This window comes from Acomys minous (assembly GCF_964271855.1).
Source record: "Acomys minous genome assembly, chromosome: 7".
NCBI lineage: Eukaryota > Metazoa > Chordata > Mammalia > Rodentia > Muridae > Acomys > Acomys minous.
In genome coordinates, this window is record NC_140488.1 from 44,185,311 (window position 1) to 44,206,118 (window position 20,808).

A 20,808-nucleotide genomic window follows, 5' to 3' on the forward strand; every position below is an offset into this window, starting at 1 on the left:
TTAATGGAAATTGGAAACAAAATCTTTAGGTCTTATTTCTATGTGTAGATGCGTTTGTTTATGAGTTTATGCATGTGAATGAAGTGCCTGCTGAGGCCAGAAGAGGTCACTGGAGTCCCTAGAGCTGGAGGTTGAATGTAGTTTGCGCTGCCTGACATGGGTCCTCTGCAAGATCAGTACCTGGTCTTAACCACTGAGCCATCATCACTCCAGCCCTGAAACTGGAAGGTTTTACACACTTCATTTTCTATTAGAGAAAATTTAACATTTCAGTTAGGTTCTACATTTGAAGTAAATTGGTGTCTCACTGTGATTGGATGTCTTAGTTTATCTCTATGACCTCCCCGTCCCAGTAGTTTGATTTGATCGTTTCTTAACTACACCAACAACAGTGAATTCCTTATATGGTTATGTCTGTTCTTGTCTGTTTTCATATTCTTTTAATATTAAGCCCTCAAATCAGTCTGTGGGTATGTTTGCTATAGTATGAAAAAGTCTTGACTTTGGGATTCATGGCTTCAACTTGACAGTTCTATTGACTGCCTAAAATTGAAAGCAGAACTTTGTATATTCTTCTATGTTTATAGTTTTTATCAACTCCTCAAAGGGACCCATGATTCCCTCAAAAGTTTCCCTGAATGATAGTAATAAAAACCACCGAATCAATTGTCAGAAGATACAGTTCAGCAGATTTCCTCATCTCTATTTTGTAAGTTTTTTTTTAAAGATGTATTTACTATGTATAGAGTGTTTTGCTTGCATGTACCCCTGCAGGCCAGAAAAGGGCACCAGATCTCATTATAGATGGTTGTGAGCCACCATGTGGTTGCTGGGAATTGAACTCAGGACCTTTGGAAGAGCAGACAGTGCTCTTAACCTCTGAGCCATCTCTCCACCCCATTGTAAGGTTGTTTTTTTTTTTTAACATCCATTCTCACTATAATTGCTAAGACAAATACTCATTTCATAGAAAAATACCAAGCTACAGAAACAGCCAGTCACAAAGCTTCCCTGGAACCCAACCCATTTTTTGTGCCTATACTCAAACAATAGACCAAGTAGATGGCACTCTAGCCTTTTTGCAATCACTGAGACATGCTCTAACACCTACCCTGTGCTTTTTTTTTAAATTTTATTAATTTATTCATATTACATCTGAATGTACTGGTATTCATATTACATCTGAATTACATGGTCATCCCCTCCCTTGTATCCTCCTGTTCTTCCCTCCCTCCCATTTTCCCCTTATTCCCCTCCCCTATGACTGTGACTGAGGGGGACCTCCTCCCCCTGTATATGCTCATAGGGCATCAAGTCTCATCTTGGTAGCCTGCTGTTCTTCCTCTGAGTGCCACCAGGCCTCTGCCTCCAGGGGACATGGTCAAATATGAGGCACCAGAGTTCGTGTGAAAGTCAGATGGCTCAGCCATTAAAGGCTAGGCTCACAACCAAAAATATAAGAGATCCAAGTGCTTTTCTTTTTTTTTCTCCTTTATTAATTTATTCTTGTTACATCTCAATGGTTATCCCATCCTTTGTATCCTCCCATTCTTCCCTCCCTCCCATTTTCCCCTTATTCCCTTCCCCTATGACTGTGCTTTTCTTTTTAATTAGCAGTGCCATCACATCGATTTGGTTTCAGTCCTGTGTCCCTAACATACAGCTCCTAACCCCTATGGGAGGAAAACAAAAAACAAAATCCCTCTGGTTTCCTAAGTGCTAAAAGTGGGAAAACTACCTTATGTACATAGCTCCTACAGCTTTTTTAACTTTCCTGGGTATGAGGAGCAACTTGATCTGTGATCAGAGCTCGATGTGCTTCTGAGTTCAGGGACTGTTCACCAGAATGGCCTATGATCAAAAGCTTGGAACCTTGGGTTCCACCTGTCTAATACTTCCCCTAGCCTCTGGTACTGGGCTGGAGGTTCAATTGAGCATACTCATGAAGCCTCTATAAAAAAAAATATAAATAAATCTCTAAGCTGCAGGGTTTGGCGGGCTCCCAAGTTGCTGACTACACTCACATGCCAGGAGAGTAAGGCACCCTGACTCCATGGGAGCAGAGGATCCTATGCACAAGACTTTTGTGCCTCACCCTAGATACCTCTTCAGTTAGTTGTTCCTGGGTATCTTTTGCAATGTCCTTTCCAATAAACTGATAAATCGAATTCAAAAGTTCCTGTGAATTCTGTGAGCCATCAAAATAGCTGATTGAACTTAAGGAGGAAATTAGGAAAATTCCCAGTTTGTGCCCAAGTCACGTGGAATTGTGGATGACCGAGACAGTGATTATGAATGGTATCCGGTGTGGAACAGTAGAGGGCAATTTTGTGGGACTGAGCCCTTGACATATGGGGTCTGTAGCAACTGAGGTAATGGCAGAATTGAATTCAATAGTAGAGGGCACAGTTGGTGTCCACAGGAAATTGAAGTGTGTGGGGTGCAGAAATTTTGGTATACGTTTTTCAAGCAAATGTTAATACTTGTACCTTTATTTTATTTATTTTTTAGGTGTTTTTTGTTTTGGTTTTGTTTTGTTCTGTTTTTTAGTTTTTTGAGATAGGGTTTCTCTGTATAGCTTTGGCTGTCCTGGACTCACTTTGTAGACCAGGCTGGCCTCAAACTCACAGCGATCCACCTCCGAGTGCTGGGATTAAAGGTGTGCGCCACCACTGCCTGGCCCCAGTTGTACCTTTATTAACATATCTTTTCTGGGGGGATGGAAAGATGTCTCAGCGGTTAAGAGCGTTGTCTACTCTACCAGAGGTCCTGAGTTCAATTCCCAGCAACCACAGGGTGGCTCACAACCATCTATACCCTCTAATGCCCCCTTCTGGCCTGCAGGTGTACATGCAAATAGAGCACTCAAATACCTAAATAAATAAAATATATTGAAAAAACTTTTCTGGAACTCACATCATATTTTAAACCACCCTTTAAAGACAAATGGGCTATTGGCTATTTATTTCCTTGATTCTTTTATGATGCCTTCTAAAATACTTTCCAGTATATATTCATTGTAAAATGAACTTTTGTCTTAGTTTTTTGTTTTGTTTTTCAGATAGGGCCTCACTATGTAGACTTAGCTGGCCCAGAACTGATTATGTAGCCCAGGCTGGCCTTAAACTTCCAACAACTATCCTACCTCTGCCTCCCAAGTGCTGAAATCGAGTGCATGCCTGGCCTGAAAAGTGAACTTTGTTTGCTAGAACTTGTGTTTGTTTCATTGTGATTAAATTGATGCAGTTAGAGGAACATTACTATACTTGGAACCAGCATAAGTTGCAGTCTTGAATTTATGTCATCTCTGACTATTTTACATTTTACCCTCTCCTCTGGAAGCAGGGTAAGCATATATATGGACCGGCCTGTTTTTGCACAGTAATGGCCCAGTTCCTGGCTCCTACAACAATGCTAACATTCTACATTATTTTGCAGCTTCAGCCCTCTCCCTGCAGGAAGTGCTGTTGGAGTTGAAAAGGATTGAGTACTATTCAACTCAAAGTTCTTTACTTACCTCTGAAAGGCATACTGAAAGTTCATCAGACTTGAATTGCGCACAGGTCAGTGCAAAAGACAAACAGTAACTTATCAGCATACAGCACAGGAGAAGTGTCACCCTCTAGTCTAGAGACCATATGCAGTGTTGATATGAACGACTTCTGAGCCACTGGCCAAGAATCCTATCTTTCATTATAGATCACTATAATTTGGAAACTCTTCCCCAGAGCAGTGCAAATTCCAGTTTTCCTCTCCTATAGTCAACATGCTATTGATAAAACACAGCAGCTTGCCATAGTTAACAACTATTCTCTGTGAGGACAAGGGCTGACCCTAATTCAGCTTACCCTGTACTGGCAGAATCAGAAGGAGTTCTTAGAGCATTATAGCTCTTCAATGCATGCTTGGGGTGTGACTGAATAAAGAAAGAAACTAGGGTCTTTAAAGGTATGCGGAAAGGAGGAGGAGGAGGGAGGAGAGGGAATATAAAAAGGGGTGGAGGATGTGATCAAATCCGTATATAAGCATAGGTGGACGTACCACAGGTAAACATTAATTTGTCCAATGAATATGTGTTAAAGGTGTTAATACCTGTTAGCCTGTGGTAACTAGTGGGGGCATTGCTGCCCCAATAGTTTGTCATTCTACTTAAGGACTTCTTCTTTATTTAGGTGCATATATTGTCGGGAGCTTCTCCAGTAGTCATTTTCCATATGACTTCTCAGAAAGGCATTTAGTGATTTCCCTTCTTGGCGGGGGAGAGAAGTGCTGCTAACTCAAAAGCCTTGTGCCAGGAACGGGTTACCTCTAATTGCTGACCCCTGAGTTACCATAAAAGCCTAAACACTCCAGCTATTGACAATGCTTTTGGTTATCCTCCAGAACTTGACATTAAAACCCTATTGTTGAAGATGCTGCATACTTGAGTTCAAAACATGGAGAAATAAAGCTGATAGCCGCCTGTAAGCTTCATACTGATGCACTAGCTTTCTATAATGCTGGACAGGTGCTCTGGACGCTGCTGGAGAACAAAGGAATCAGCAATCTTACCTAGCTCTGAATCCTAAGAGTTACAGTAACAACTGACATGGCAAGAATATGGCCCCTGCTGCAATAGCGGCATGAATGTCATGGGACTAACCGATTGCTTTATGCTTGGCTTTAGGGCCCACTCCCCAAGTTGAAATGCATGGCTAGCACTATCAGATACAAGAACTTGTTGCTAGACAGGTCATAGGCCCTAGAGGAGGACCTACTACTATTACTCTGCTTAATGGGCCTATGTCATGAATGATTGTTACTCAAGCCAAGAAACTGCCATCTTTGGAGTTAGTCTGCACCCCTTTGCAAAAGAACATCCTAACTGAACTTATTGATGGTTTCCACAACCATTCTCCCTCTGCCTGAGTATCCAACTGCTCTCTACTAACTGGAAACTCTTCATGTAGCCTAGGGATAGAGTATATAGGATCAGGAAAGACCAGATTGGGGCTCTATCTATGCAGCTATGAGGAGGCCCTAACCCAGGATTTACAATGTGGTCAATTGGGGGAAGCTTGGCCACACCACTGTCAGTAACTCCTCACCTATGCTCTCCTGTAAGCTCAATAAATTCATCAGTGGCCCAGAGTAAAGTTTGGAGGAATTGTGCCCACTTTGTCACTGGGTCTTAAGAAGGGGTAGGCATTGCTTATATCTCCCCATGGGAAGGAATTTTAGAAACAAGCATAATATTAAACTGAATCCTAATGTCTTATTGTTATGCCTATAGATTATCATTCACAATCTCAACCCTTATCACAGATGCTTCTGATTTGCTGTAGATGTCAGTTAATATGGAGACCAATAAGTGGTCATGGTGCCAATAATAGGAGACTATGGATTACTCATCCTTAAATGTGTCTATCACATCCACTCTTCCCATGGCTCAGGAATTGGTGTAGAAAAGAAAGGAAGGAAGACTGTAAGAGCCAGAGGCAGTGGATGAGTACAAAGAAAAGGTGGTTTGCAGATGCAACAGACAAGCTCTACATAGAAACTCACAGTGGTTGTGACAACATGCATGAGACCTGCAAGCATAAGCTACACAAAATTCTAGCATTGAGAGGAATGTGATGTCTCATCCCTAGCTAAGGAGCTATTAGCAACTGCTAAGTCCTGGAAGATTGCTTTCTTTAAGGATGTGGTCCCGCTAGGTTGACTGTGCTCTAGTGGAAGACCACACACCCAAGAGGCACCACACATTATACTTACTGGGTTTTATTTTTGTTTTTTTGTTTTTTGTTTTTGTTTTGTTTTGTTTTTGTTTTTGTTTTTGGTAAGGACACAAAGTAGGGTGGATCATGGAAGGGGTGGATCTGAGAAGAGTTGGCAGAAGGGAGTGAATATGATCAAGCCACATTACACGAAACTCTCAAAGAACTAAGAAGAAGTGAGAAACTTTATAACCCTAAAAAATCTACAGGCTATCATTATATTCCTATCAGAATGGCTAACACCAAGCTGTGCATGGTAGAAACACCTGTCATCCTAGTACACCAGGAAGCAGAGGAAGGGCTGTCATGAGAAATTCAAAGGCCAACCAGGAGAGTAGTCATGTGCTACCAAAAGAAGCTGCTCTATTAACTTCACCATACTCTTGTTGACAAATGCAAGAACAATAGGGTGAAAGAATTTTCTGGAAATCCTTTGTGTGACAAAAGGAATGGCACACACATACAAAAAAGCCCAAAGCTGGCTTGATATTTGATTGTGACTACTCAAGTTTAACTGTTGTGTGGCAGAATAGGTGATTTAGCCCTTTCACTAAATGGGCATTTTGCCAAAACAATGTTGTCTAACATTAATTTGCTGATTCCATGATAATAAAATAGAAAAAAAAACACACTAGGTCCTAATTTGAAAGCTGCTTATAACACTTAAGCACCCTTCCCTGCCCCAGTGAGACTTAATAGACACAATAGCTATGTCAGGGGTCTTCACAAACACACACAAGCCTCCACATTGTGGATGCACAACTGAGACTGAATGAAGTTTCCCTGTCGAGAGTGGCCTTGTAAGTAAACGGAATGGATGGGAACCCTAATCATTTCCTTTGAAACAGTTAGAGAAATTCCTCCTCCCTTTCTAGATATTTCTCTTCTCTGCGTTGTCCCAATACTTGAAATCTCAAAATTGTAGGTCTCTTTGAATTAAAGGTCATTTGTGTTCAAGTGTCTCAACTATTAGGTAAATACTGAGGACTAGGGAGCGGGCTCAGTGCTAAGCCTGATGAACTGTAGGCCCCAGAGGAAGGAAAGAGCCAACTTGTCCACATTGTCCTGACTTGCACATGACATGCTGAATACACCACACACACACACACACACACACACACACACACACACACACACACACGGCAGAGAGGAGAGAATGAAAAACTAGTTGTGGCTCACATCTGTAATATCAATAATAATACTCAAGAGGCTGAATTCAGGAGGACAGTCATAAGTTCAAGGACAGCCTGAGCCACATAGTGGGTCCCTTCCACAAACCAAGTGAAAATTGCTATGCAAAATGTGGTTGAACACAGTGGCAGTTGTGGCTCATCAAAAGGAGGAAGAAGAAGGATCACTTAAAGCCCACAAGGTAGAGGCCAGCCTGAGTAACATAGTGAGAGGCCTGTTCAAACAAGAAAATAAAACAGAGAGTGAGAGCAAGAGGAGGGGTAAGAACACACCCGACAGTCCCCTTAGCTATTGACTCCTGAAACCAACTGGTACCAATTGAAAATGGATAATTCATCTGCATACTAGCCCAAGGGGCATGTCCCACGAAAGCCTTCACTTACCAGGAGACTGGGACAGAGGGGAGGACATCCTGTTGGGACTCTAGATGAGAGAAGCATGGGAGAATAGCAAAGTAGAAGGATCCAGAGGGTCCTAGAAACCTACAAGTAGAACATTATGATAGGCAGATTTGGGCCCAGGGGTCCCGCTCAAACTAAGGCACCAGCCAAGGACAATACAGACAGTAAACTCTAAACCCCTACCCAGATCTAGACAATGGACAGAACACTCTCCACAGTAGAGTGGAGAGTGGGATATTACTTTCTCACGTACTCTGGTGCCTCACCTTTGACCATGTCCCCTGGAGGAGGAGGCCTGGTGGCACTCAGAGGAAGGATAGCAGGTTACCAAGAAGAGACTTGATACCCTATGAGCATATACAGGGGGAGGAAATCCCCCTCAGGAACAGTCATGGGGAGGGGAATAAGGGGAAAATGGGAGGGAGGGAAGAATGGGAGGATACAAGGGATGGGATAACTATTGAGATGTAATAAGAATAAATTAATAAAAAATAAAAAATAAAAAAAGAAAATGGATAATTATGGGCCTTCAAAGATTCACCTGAAGGGGTTTAATTACACGTATGGTATATTTCTGACCTCTTAGTGACTTACAGATTTAAGGCATCAAAAATAGTCATCCAGACAATCTTGCTAATTAAAATGTGGGTATACACCCATTAATTCTGACAAAATGAGTATTTGATATTCTATACATGAAACATACCTGTGCAGCCAGGCGGTGGTGGCACAAGCCTTTAATCCCAGCACTCAGGAGGCAGAGGCAGGCAGATCACTGTGAGTTCGAGGCTAACCTGGTCAAGAAAGCGAGTCCAGGACAGTCAAGCCTACACAGAGAGACCCTGTCTCAAAAAACCAAAAAAGAAAGAAAGAAAGAAAGAAAGAAAGAAAGAAAGAAAGAAATATACTTGTGCATAATCTGTGTTTAATAAGCAGCACTGTTTCCCCAATTTGCCAAGAGATTAAATGTTTTGTCTGTCAGTCTGCCAGTGCTACAGACTTATTTTACTAAACTAGAGTGTAAATTTTTCTTAGCTCTTGTATAGTTCTGTGTCATAATGCTAATTGTTGTAGGCTCTATGTATAGATGACTCTGGAACTAGGCAAACTTCCCAAAGATCGATAGGTATTGAGTATTTGTAAATATATACACCATTACTTAATTTTCCAAAGTTTGACTCTTGTTTGTTTCTGTAAAGCCATAGGACTAAGTAAACCACAAGTTTACTTGAGAGCTGTGCTTTTGTAAAGCCCTCTGTCTTAACACCCTACAAACGAACATAAACAACACATTGGAGATGCTAGGACATTACCCACAGAACAAGCAGAATGGATTTAGTGTACGCCTGACCTAAGGCACTTCTATATCTCAGTTCCTTAAGTTAGACCTGCAGGGCTTATTGACACTAACTCCTTGACATCTGTCACTTACTCCCCCAATGTGGGATCAAATCAGACCAACAAGAACAAATCTATCCCTCAAGTTGTGAGACTACGAAGAACTATTTAGAGGAGAAACCACAACTGCAAAGGTTGGTAAGGATTAATGTAATTCCTGAGAACTGAATCTTGCCTCTATCAGGGTCCATATCAGAAAGGGGGAAGAGAAAGCTTTGAAGAGCCACAGGTCAGAGAAGACTGGAGTAAAATAGTGTCCTCTGATGTGGTACAACCACAACACCCATGAACAGGCAGCAGCTGTGGCTACCTGGACCAGACCTATGCAAAAAAAATGCTGAAATGTGTCAACATTCTAGCATAATGGGGACATGGCCTGATGAACCCCGACCCTCTGGAGCGGGGAGAGCCAGTTTTAAGGCTGTGGCCTCTAGTAGGTTGACCATACTGCAGTGGATGGCCCTGTACTCCAGAGTATATAGGCATTACAAATTGGACTAAGTGGGTTTTTTTTAAGGGACATTAAGTTAAGACCAGAGGGGAGAGTGAATCTGGGAAGCATTTTGTGGAGCAATAGGGGGTGAACATTACCAAAGCATATTCTATGAAATCCCCAAATAATAAAAATACTCTATTAAAAACCACAAATCAACTGTATGTGACACCTTATGTGTATAAGCATTTTCAATAGCTAGGGGTCCATAGTCTTCCACAGACTCCCAAGATGATCTGTGATCTCAAAAATGCAAAAAAAAAAAAAATACTCTATTCATCAGTATTGAAAGTAGAACAGTTCTAGCAATAACAGGACTCTTTAAAACCACTAATAGTGACATCCTTCCTAGTCAGCACTGACCCATCAGAAATTTGAACTTATAGCCAACTTCTTTGTGACTTACCCCATAATAGAAATCGACAAAAAAATAAATAAAAATTCAGCTACTTGGCCACTCTAGTAATTTTGGTATTACTTTACAATACCTAAAAATTAGGTCATTTTCAGGCTCTTCAGCACCTTTCTTTCTGTACCCATCAGGAACTATATATCTTAGCATTGTATTATATTTCCCCTCTTCTTTCTGTACCACCAGGTACCTTATATCTTAGGATTGTATTATAGTTCACCTGTTAATGGAAACATTGATGCTTCAAAAATCCACAAGAGTGGCTACCAATTGACACATCAGAGAGAATACTCAATTAAAAGCTTGCTATCTCTTTTCATGGCTTGGCACAAGTCATAAACATTAGCTCACTGCATTTCACCTAAAAGGTTTGCAGACTCTAACACAATTGATAAATAAGCATGATCTTTACAGAGAAGGCTTTTCAGTTAAGGAAATCCTTTACAGAAGTCCTAGATGTGACAGAGATAGATCCATTGAAAGTGTTTGAGAGGAAAATCAGATACAAATGTACGTACTATATGATACCATCCATATAGTGGTTAGGAAAAGGAAAAGCTAAGACTTCAAGATGGAAAACGGAACAATGGTTATTTGGGTCCAGGGCACAATGGAATTGTAAAGGGGGACACAGGAAAGCATTTTGGGCTGCTGGAAATCATCTACTTCTACATAGGTATGGTATCTTCATGGGTGTGTGGACTGTCAAAATTCATCAAATTGCACAGTTAAAATGGATACAGCTTATAGTACATAAATGATATGACAATAAAATTATTATTGAAGAATTTGTCTTAGCAGTCACAAAATGAGCTTAGCTTTTATTGAGCATTATTTTCTGAGCCTTAAAATAATATTGCAAAAATGATTACATAAGTTCAAAAAAAGTAAATCTACTAGTAAATTTCTTCAGAGTGAGATGTCAGTGAAATATGAGCGTGAAAAGGTTTTCTTAAAGTGAAGAAAGGATTTTATCAATGCACTTACTTACTGTTTATCATTTCTATTAGCATGGACTACAGACACAGTAACACATTATTTAAATTGCCAGTTTAGATCATCTACAATAGAACAAAGTGTTCATTGAGAAAACCGTCCCAGTCTACACCCAAACAGCATCAGGGATAACACAATAGCTTACTCAAAGCTATATTCTATATTGCCTCCAATGCCAACATTCTACGCCCACCAAAGAAAAGTTCACTCTAAATTATTTGCCTGTACACCATTTGGCAGTGGAAAAAATGTTATAAAAATGCTATGCTCAAGTGTTGAACACTGAGGTGATGTATCAAAGATCTAATATGGTAAATTCTAAGACTTAGTTTGAAATTCGGTGTACCAATTGATATATATGTTCTTATTTGGGGAAAATGATTTTTTTCTAATGTATGAGCCAATGGTGTCAAGTTGTTTTCTTAGTGGTAAATATAAAAGATGAATATGGATGACAATTAGTCCTAAAAGTAATATTCAATCAAATTAACTCTACCTTATTATATATGCATGTGAACGATGACCAAAAACAACTATAAAATTCAGAAAATGTCCTTGTCATTTGTTAAGTTTATACATTAGTACAGTTTAAAGCAATCTATACTAAGAAAGCAGAAACCTTTGCATGTCATTAGTAGTTACGTTGATTTATTTCGTTTGCATTAATGGTAAGAGTAAGCACGTTGTTAGACAACAGTTGTCCATGATGGATAGACAAACTGGAGGCTGGTTAAGTCCACCGAATTTTAAAGGCCAGTAATGGGTCCCCCCTTAGTGAAACCTGCCATCCTTAGTGCCACACCTATCTATGCCTACGCCTTCGCTGTATCTTTTTCCTCCTCACGCAGAGGCTCAATTATTATTCCAGACTGGGGCTCAGGCTCGAGCTCAGGCTCAAGCTCAGACTCAAATTCAGGTTCGGGATCAAGATCAAGCTCGGGGTCTGTTTCTGGTTCTGGCTCCAGCTCCAGCTCTGGATCCAGATGGATCTCCTCCATGGCAGGCATTGGCAGTGGCTCCGCTTCAGGGTCAGGCTGTGTGGCAGTTTCCACTGGAGGATCAGGCTCGTATTCTGGCTCCAAGGTGGCAGAATCAGGTTCGGTGTTGTGGGCGTCATGGATGGAAGATGGCACAGTTACTTCTATCTGGGCATCATCAGATGGAACAGCTTGGGCGTGACTTGCCATTGTCATTGGTCTAGAAGAAAGAATCGCCCAAAAAAAACATTAGGGAAAGTCACACGTGGAAATGTCACCTGAAGCTATACACTGTAGCTTTAGTGACAACTAGGCCCTAGACCAGTGGTTCCCAACCTCCCTAATATTGTGCCCTTTTAAATACAGTTCCTCGTGTTGTGGTGACCCACGACCATAAAATTATTTTAGTTGCTACTTCATAACTGTAATTTTGCTACTGTTATGAATTGTAATGTAAATATTTTTGGAAATAGAGGTTTGCCAAAAGGGTCGTGGCCCACTTAACTTGCTCTCAGACCACATATGTCTGTTCTAGAGTTTAGAAAGGTTAGCTTTCAACAATATGAAAGTCCAAGAAAGACACACCAGCAGTTAGAATATGGAAAACTGAAATGAAGAAAGGGTCTTAGACACAAAGATACTTGAGGGTCAAATCCATGGCTTGGTTGTATTTATCTCCAATTCTTTAGGGCAACACTTGCCTCCTGATGGATATATAAAACATGTTTTTGGAATCAAGAAGATGGAAATCCAGGGAAAGGCACACAAATTGGCTATCCAATACCAAGTGGTCAGCCACAAAAACTTGCACACAGATGACATTATGCATACTAAGCAAGTTGTATTTATGATTATATCTGTGTGTGTGTGTGTGTGTGTGTGTGTGTGTGTGTGTGTGTGTGTGTACATAATAATAATAAATGTGGCCAGGCGGTGGTGGCGCACGCCTTTAATCCCAGCACTCGGGAGGCAGAGGCAGGTGGATCGCTGTGAGTTCGAGGCCAGCCTGTTCTACAAAGTGAGTCCAGGACAGCCAAGGCTACACAGAGAAACCCTGTCTCGAAAAACCAAAAATAAAAAAATAAATAAATGAAAAAGAGGCCATGAACTTGGAAGAGAGCAGAGAGTAGTATGTGGGAGGATTTGAAGGGAAGAAAAGGAAGGGTTAAATGTAATTATGGGCTGGAGAGAAGGCTCAGCAGTTAAGAGAACTGTCTGCTCTTCCAGAGGTCCTGAGTTCAATTCCCAGCAACCAAATGGTGGCTTACAACCATCTATACTGGAATCTGATGCCCTCTTTTGGCCTGCAGGGGTACATGCAGATAGAGCACGTGTGTGTGTGTGTGTGTGTGTGTGTGTGTGTGTGTGTGTGTGTGTACACACACACACATATATATAAATCTTTTTTAAATGTTGTAATTATAATCTTAAGATATAAAAATAAGAGGGAAGGCTGAGCACGTGGATGAGCATCTCCTAAACTGCAGTGTAGTTAAGACCACAGGTTGTGGGCCAACCAAATCTGACTTCCCTGGGCCCTATGTACTTTTGCTTTCCTAGGACTCCTGTTCCATTAAAAAAAGAGCAGACAGGAAGTTATCCTTGATAACTGTTAGACTGAAAGGGGTGCTGGGAGTGGGACTTACTGGAAGCTACTTCTCAGGAATGCTTGTATGCAAGCAAAGACAACAGTGGAAATGTGGCTATAAGTCAAAAAGGGCTTACTCGAGTTCTGTGTTGGAATTTAAATTCCTCTTCGTTTGTCTTGATTTAACTTTGTTCCTGGCAAAGTACACAACAGAAACAATGACAGCAGCACCTATCAGAGCTCCAATCAATGCACCGATGATGATTCCAACTTCTGGATCTGGAGGAGGACAGACAGTTGGTAAATCAGAATGCATTTCTTTCTCGGGTACATGCATTTGAGACTGGTGAAAGAGCAAGAAAGTGACAGGTACAGGTGGGGGAAATAGAAAGCCCTGGAATTCTGCTACTTGGGTTCCCAGAAGATGAAGAAGTGTGAGACCCTGACATGTATACAAGGGAAGAAAACTATGCCCACTTGACAGGCAGGTTTGTTTTTAAAGCAGTATTTAGGGAATAAAGTTTCCAGTATGCATTTATGTGGCCAGAGGCACGCCATGGCAATCTGGGAACCAGAAACACATTCTGTTAGACGTGAGGGTGTTTTGTCAGCTTTCCCAGAGCCTAAGTGAAATCGAAACACTTCCCTACAAAGCTTCTCCACACACTCCTTGCTCGGGAAGCAGCTGCCTGCATTCTAGCCACTGGGAAAGGATGTGGCCATCTGGAGAAACAGGCATCTGGTTTATTACATCAGTCTATGGAAAAGTTTAATGACCACGAGACAATCCAGCTGAGCACCAGACCTTCAAGCCCAGAGGTGCTGTCCCTGACAGAACACGTCTGGGTCATAAGCCAGACCATCGCCGTCTATTTCCCCTTAAGGGGTAACAGCTTCTATTTTGAAATGAGAAACTAAGTTTGCATAATAAGTCCTCCAACTTCATATAAATAAGGGAATCCACGGAGCCAGGCACAGAGGTGCATGCTTGTGATCCTAGCACTCAAAAGGCTGATTCAGAAAAACCTAGAGTTTGAGGCCAGCCTGGGCCAGAGATGGGGGCAGTGGGGGGTCGGGGGTGGGAAGATCTTGTCTCAAAAACCCTAAATGGAACAGCCTTATCACCAAGGCCCAGGGAACATTGGAGAAGAGGGGTTGAAAAGGATGTAAGAGCCAGAGGATTGGGGGAGGGGGGGATGGGCAGCAAAAAGATGTCTTCTGGTTATGGCATAGCTCCTACATCCATGAGCTCACTGCCCAAGAACGAAACCAAGATTGGGCCCTTTAACATTCCATTGTGGCTTAGTGAAGGGCCCAGAAGGCTTAGCCCCTAGCAATCAACACTTGTTGGAAGAAGGAATGTCATTTTCTTCGGTGGTGTAGCCACTGATAAACTGACTTTGCTGGAGTCAATAATCTCCCATCAATGTTTAGGCAAGAAAGTCTAATGAAGCTCAGTACATATAAAGAAGGCATGAAAGAAGGGAGACTTGTCGAGAAAATGAGTTCTAGTGGGAGCGAGGCAGGTGGGGAGGGTGAAAAATGAGCAACATTCACTATATAAATGTGTGAAACTACAACACAATACAATGAAACACAAAAGGATCACACATGAATAATTTTTAAAAATTAAATACTTTTAAACTTTTAACAAAACAGCATTCTCTTGACCCACTTGGTACTTTTCCAAAGCTGTTCATGCCGCCATATTTCTACTATGCCAGCTCTTAGTGGCCTGCCTTTTTTTTAATTGCTTATTAGTCCCTTGTGAATTTCTAAGCTCTCTTTATCTCCTGCTACATGCTCCTAATACAATTATAGTGTAATTTTTAATTAAATGTTCAATTTACAAAAATGAAATACTGCTCCTGGCTCAGAAACACCCATACTGATTCTTTGTTGTACAGCATTTTAAAATGTTTTCCCCATTTTACAGAAACAATAGCCTCTCCTCATGCCTTCAAGTGCCAGCTCAAAGAGTTCTTGGTCAGCACAGAGGCTCCAGATCTGAAACCATAAGTGTTCCTCTTTTGTGGTCCTATATACTCTGTGTAGACATATAAGATAGCATTTAGCACATAACAGTCTTTGTTTGGCCCTCAAGATGGAAGCTGAGCTCCTTGAGTGAAAGATGTATTTCTTCTTAAGCTCAGCCTCTTCATCAATTGTGACTATCTAACAGGTGGCTTAGGAAGAAGCAAAGGATAGGAAAGCAAAGAAAGAAAAGGAGGCCTGAAGAAAGAGGAGAGGAAAGAAGGACAGCCAGGAAAATGCTGGAGACCATTGGAAGAGAAGACTCGGAGTTCTAATCTTAACATGACTAAACATCTGCAATGTGACTTGGTCTCAGGAAAGGCAGATATCCATTAAGAAGTGCAGAAAGACAACAGAGGTGGCCACAGGAAAGAGCTGAAAGTGACCATGACAACAGAGGCCAGCAAGGCTCTGAGTGTTGCCAGGTGATCCCTAACTGTCACATGTTTTCTTAAGGGCTTGTCCCAGGAACTGGCCTAATCTGTTCAGTTCCAGCATTCTTAAGTATGAATATCAGAGAATGAATAAGTGCCTTTCAACAGGAGGACTGAGATTTAGAGGCATCCCAGCTGTGCAAGTAAGTCAGTCACTGGATGAACTTGAGTTCGTCCTTTACCTCTCTAAGCTTCAGTGTTCCCTTTGGGAAAATAAGACTAACAATGTATTTTTTTTCTTCCCCATAAATAGGGTCATAGGGATGGTCTAGGAAGCTATTGTTCATGTAGCACCTGGCTAAGTGTCTGGCAAATAATTTAATACTAGTAGTAATCACAATAAACATTAGGTATTTTGAGTGGTTATTATTATAGATGGATTTTTGTCTTTAAACTTTTAATTTTATTTCTTAGTAGAACATAGAAATTAGGTAAAATTATCGGTATAACTATGTTCTTCTAAATATACACTTGGCTTGTTCCCCCGTCCAATTCTCCCCATTGGACACTTTTTCTCTTCCCTAACAGACCTCCCCTTTCTACTTTCACGTCTTTTTATAAATCCAGATTCTGCCTACGAAGCCTTGTGATATTTGTCTTTCTGAATATGGTTTCTTTCACACAATGTGCTAATTCTGACCTCCTGAAAGCAACATACTGCTACTGCTGTTTGTGGCTGAATACGACTCTATCCGAGTCTGTAACCCAACTGACGGAAGGCTGAGGGAGGGCATGCAACTATCTCTGCACTGTGCTGCCCTGATTTCTTTTAGTTATAGACACAGACATGGTATAGTTGGATCACAGGGTTGCTCTATTGATAGTTTGGGTTTTTTCTTTTTTTTTTTTCTTTTTTTGGTTTTTTGTTTGTTTGTTTTTTAATGGAACTTCCATATTGATTTCCACTGTAGTTACTTTATTTCGCATCCCTACCAGAAGTGTGTTTGGGTTCCTTTTCCTCTATATCCTTCCCTAAATTTGTTGTTTGATTTCTTCATGATAGTCATATGACAGAGCTGAAATGGAAGCTCACCAGAATTCTGCTGTGTATTTTCTGATAAAAACATTCAACTTTTTTTTTCATTTATTTGTTGCCTATTTGTAATTCTTCTGAGACCTACCTAAACAAAAACATCTACATATTGACTGATTGGATTAGTTGTGTTGAATTTTTTAAAATTCTTCATCTATTCTGGCTATCAATCCTCTGTTGGCTAAATGGCTGTAAAAGATTTCCTTCCTGGGGCTGGAGAGAAGGCTCAGAGGTTAAGAACACTGGCTTCTCCTCCAAAGGTCCTGAGCTCAATTCCCAGAAACCACATGGTGGCTCACAACCATCTATAATGAGATCTGGTGCCCTCTTCTGGTGTACATGCAGGCAAAACACTGTGTATATACGATAAATAAATAAGTCTTTAAAAAAAAAAAAAGAGTTCCTTCCATTTTCTAGGTGGCCTCTTCATTCAGTTCATCATTTTCTTTGCTGTGCAAAGGCTTTTAAATTTCATGCAAGAGCAAGCTCATTTATCAGCTCTTTCATGGTCTACCCAAGTCCTTGTCAGAAAGTCCTGCCAGTGCCTTATCTTGAAGTGTCCCCCCGTGTTTTCTAGGCTGATCATAATAAGGCAGTCAAGAAGCAAGCTGTACATTTGACAAAGATAGCCAAAGGGATACCTGGAGTTTACCAACTGTGTAGGGAAGAGCATCCAAACTGCCAATACTAATAACACCACTGTTTTGTGTATCAAACAGCAATACCTACTTTCTAATGATTGTGTGATGCTTTGGTACAGGGAAGGATTTGGGGAACAAATGATGTAGAAATTAGAGGTTAAGATGGCCACTCATCATAGCAGCTTAGCATTAAAGCACAGAAACCTCCAGAGAGGCAAGAAAGGACTAAGGAGAGATCCTAATTAATGTGCTCAACGGGGAGGCCCAGGCAACTTGACTCAAGGATAAAGTGTGAAAGTCATACAGTTAACTCACGTGAAGAGGTTAAGTCGATTTCACAGGAACTGTTGCCAAGACTGTTGATGGCAGTGCACTGGTAATAACCTTCTTCAAAGTTTGTCAGATTTCCAAGAAGTAAAACTCCAGTAGCCGCGTCTGTCAAAACCAAAGAACAGATATTTTTTAAATCTCTTGTGTCAGTGTACATTGTTTAATGCTCACCTGCTCTCTTACAATGGCCTCTCTTGAGATGGATAGGCTCCAGCTAGGTCTGTTGGATAGCTGTGAAAGTAGCCCAGCAAAGACCTGCTATATTCACCACCTCTCAGCTGAATTCTAGCCTCTGGGAAATAGACATGCCACACCATCATGTTAGGAGACAGGCATCATTATTTATTTATTCACTTTACATCCCTATTGTAGGCCCCCACCCTTTTCTCTCTTCCCACCTCCCCTACTCTTCAGAAAAGGGGAGGCACCTCACCCCACCCCACCCCAACCCAACACATCAAGTCCCATCCACTGAGGCCAGATAAGGCAGCCCCATTAGAAAAGCAGGCAAGAGTCCATGACAGAGACAGTCGCTACTCTCCTTACCAGGGGACCCAGAGGAAGCCAGAGAATAAGGAGAAGCATAGAGGAAAGGAGAAAAGGACCAAGAGATGACAGGAGCTCCACAAGATGACCAGCAAAGCCAACTAACCAGGGCCGGGAGGGGCTTGTGAAGACTGAAGCTCCAACCAAGGACAATGCATGGACTGGACCTAGGCGCCCTAACACAGATGTAGCGTAGGCATCATTTTAAGCATACCTCCACCCCACATATACACATACACACACTGACCTCAAGGGAAGCAATGTTTGAGTACTTCAGACAAGCATCTGGCAGTACATACTGCTAGGCAACCCAAATACTGGGCTAAGGCTGAAGCTACGGAAGGCGTTACTCACTAAAGCTTTCTTTTACTGGAACAACGGTGTTTCCTTCGATCTTATGCCAGTAATAGATGGGAGCTGGTGTTCCAAAGGCGGAAAGGCAGGACAAGGAGATGGGATGGCCGGCTTCTGGTCTTCCTTGGATGGTACAAAAGGGCTTGGAAGGTTTTACTATAAGACAATGACAAAGAGTAAGATTCCTGCAAGAAAGTGGCAGTCTGTGAGCATTGCAGTCATTTTTTCAGTTTCAGTGCACAGACTACACCTTTATTTGTTTATTTTATTCCTTAAAAACATTTTGGGGTAGTTTTCTGGTATTACCACCAGATGGCGGTAGAGTACTTTAGCTGCAGGGACCATCTAGTCAGGAGCCCATTAAGATTCAGATAGTGTCTCTTCTGTCTGCCTCTTCCCCAGATTTATAACCATGCATTTCCTCATTGTATCCTAAAATATGCCTTTATTAAAGCAGCCAAATGTAAGCAAACTCTTGAGTAGAAACAAAGCTTGTGTTTTAAAAGCAGTCTTAAATGAAAACAGAGCCGTTTAAATACTTGGAGATGAAACCCTTCTAGAAAAAAAATCTAAAAGATATTCCATCAATACTGCATTTTCTAGTTCTTGGTGAGGCAATTCTTCATTTATTCATCTATAGGTGGCCCACAATTGCTGGGGAGGTTTGCATTTGTCTGTGTTCCTGCTCAGCAGAAGTCCAGTTTGCATCTGTGCTGTATGATGCTGCAATCTTTCTTTTTTTTTCCTGTCACTCAGCAAACATTTAGCTATGTGCCCTCTATCTGTCCAGCATTGGACTAGGCAGTACAGATCCAAAAGCAACTTTGTCACAGTCCCTAAGTGGGGTTAAGGGTCATGAGAGACAAAGTGATAGAACATTGGGGGGCTGCATCTGGGAGGGCTCTGGATTGCACGTATTTTGCACTGGGAACAGAGAGACCGTAGAAGGAGTTTAGGAAAGGTAGCAATGATGATCTTTCTAATACTGCACATGGAGCTCTCTGAGACTGAGGGTTCCTGAAACCAGGGAAACGCGACTCAAGGGTATTAAGGAAGTAGAGTCAACAGGAGCTAGTGACGACGAGCTAGCTACAAAGGATGACAAAGCAGGCAAGATCTATGGTGATCTCCAGGTTTCTAGGTTCATGATTATGCCAGCCCCTGAGATACTGGGGCAGTTTGGGCCATGCTGAATTTTCAGCTGTTTATGACAACATCTGGATGAGGAAGTTCTGTGGGTGGCTGGGAGTCAGTCTCCCCACTCCCCTTACTCTGTGCCACTCAGTCTGTCCCTAATAACGGTCACAGAGGAGGATCGTAAGTTCTGCTCTTATCAATTTTGTTGTATGCTTTATGTTTGCCTGCCTGGCTGGCTGGCTGGCTGGTGAGTCTTTTCAGGGAAGGTCTCCGTGTAGCCTAGGCTCACTTTGAACTTGCTATGTGGCTAACTAGAAACCTTCAATTCATGAGCTTCCACCTTCTACTTCCCAAGTGCTAGGATTACAGGGATATGCCGCCACACCTGGCTCTTCTTCCTTGTCTTAAAATGGATAATAAAAACCATCCCTCTAGCAGCTAACACTCACTAATTAGCTGATGAAAATTGCACTTTCAATGCTTCAGACTACTCATGCCTCTGGTTCTCCTGGGACACACAGACCACTAACTCTGTAACTTTATAGGTATTTGGGCAAGATACCTACCTAAACTAAACTTCAAATTGACTCATGTATAAAATATAAATAATAAACCATTTAACCTCTAGGTAGTTGAAATAAATGGGGCCTTGGACATGGAATTGCTGTTGGCTATGGACTAGACTAATGTTTGCTTCTGAAATCAATCTTTTATCAGCTTCTTCTCTGGTAAGCTGCTTCTTCTCTGGGCATTCCAACATTAAAAAGTCAGGGACTAGGACTAGATCATAGACAGCCACCTAAAATAATAGGCCTTTGTTAATTGAGTGCAGATTCAAATCCAGATTAGGCCTCTTCTTCTTTTTCTTCTTCGCCTTCTATCTCTCTTTTATTACTAACAAAATACTAGGTGACTCATTTTGAGAGAAGCTGCAAACCTATATATCTTCTAAAACTACTGAACCAGAATTGAGCTGACATTTCATCCAGTTAAGGTCCCCAAAAGAGCTAGCATGTTTTTCTGGCAAAGCCATTGATCTACCCTTTGGCTTTATAGCTTTCATCAGAATTGGGGCAGAAGGAAAAGG

General features: G+C 41.5%; 1 protein-coding gene across 2 annotated transcripts in view; it reads right to left on the bottom strand.

The window, feature by feature from the left end:
- Positions 1-11,275: 11,275 nt before the first annotated feature.
- The window catches only part of VSIG1 (V-set and immunoglobulin domain containing 1), a 32,801-nt gene continuing 23,268 nt past the window's right edge, over positions 11,276-20,808 (bottom strand). For both annotated transcript variants that reach the window (XM_084790272.1, XM_084790273.1), the window contains 4 exons: positions 18,585-18,740; positions 17,670-17,789; positions 13,350-13,491; positions 11,276-11,844 (listed from right to left, as the gene is read on the bottom strand). In XM_084790272.1, coding sequence (XP_084646398.1) covers positions 11,460-11,844; positions 13,350-13,491; positions 17,670-17,789; positions 18,585-18,740 — 803 coding nt within the window. In that variant the 3' untranslated portion in view covers positions 11,276-11,459. The remainder of the gene's footprint in view (positions 11,845-13,349; positions 13,492-17,669; positions 17,790-18,584; positions 18,741-20,808) is intronic.